This window comes from Mastomys coucha, unplaced genomic scaffold (genome assembly GCF_008632895.1).
Source record: "Mastomys coucha isolate ucsf_1 unplaced genomic scaffold, UCSF_Mcou_1 pScaffold21, whole genome shotgun sequence".
Classification (NCBI taxonomy): domain Eukaryota; kingdom Metazoa; phylum Chordata; class Mammalia; order Rodentia; family Muridae; genus Mastomys; species Mastomys coucha.
The window spans coordinates 93862219-93862727 of record NW_022196904.1 but is presented as its reverse complement, the minus strand read 5'-3'; the positions used below and the strand labels follow the sequence as shown (position 1 = coordinate 93862727).

General features: G+C 39.3%; 1 protein-coding gene across 1 annotated transcript in view; it reads right to left on the bottom strand.

Annotated features, from left to right (window-relative positions):
• Positions 1-285, bottom strand: part of LOC116100777 (olfactory receptor 52E4-like) — a 935-nt gene extending 650 nt beyond the window's left edge. Inside the window, 1 exon segment of the mRNA XM_031384510.1 lies at positions 1-285. This exon segment is cut by the window's left edge and continues 178 nt beyond it. Within this exon segment, the coding sequence (XP_031240370.1) occupies positions 1-285 (285 nt within the window).
• Positions 286-509: the final 224 nt, after the last annotated feature.

Genomic DNA, 509 nt, shown 5'->3' with positions numbered 1-509 from the left:
ACTGATCTCCTGGAGATTGAACCAGAAGATGCCCAACATTTTGGGGATGGTAGATGTGGATAGACACAGATCAATCATCGACAATGTGGCTAGAAAGTAGAACATGGGCTGGTGGAGGCTGTGTTCAGTCTTGATCACAAAAAGAATGGTGATGTTTCCCACAAGGGAAGTCAGATACACAAGACAGAATGGGAAAGCAATCCATATATGAAAAACTTCCAGTCCTGGAATCCCTAGCAGGATAAAGAAAGAGGGATGGAACTGGGTGCTATTGATAGAAGGCATCCTCCTAGCAAATGTTTGAGAATTCTTGTTAAGGAAGATTATCCTCTCATTAAGCTCTTCCATTATCAAGATCCTGGGAGATGGAAAAACATCCGTCCATGTGCTGAATAAAATAGCATAAATAGGAAGATAAGATATTTTCTTCAAAAGTAATTTTGCAATTCCCTTAGTACCCATCTTACTTCTGAGACCTACTCTAATCAATATTGTTCACTTTTTTCTAA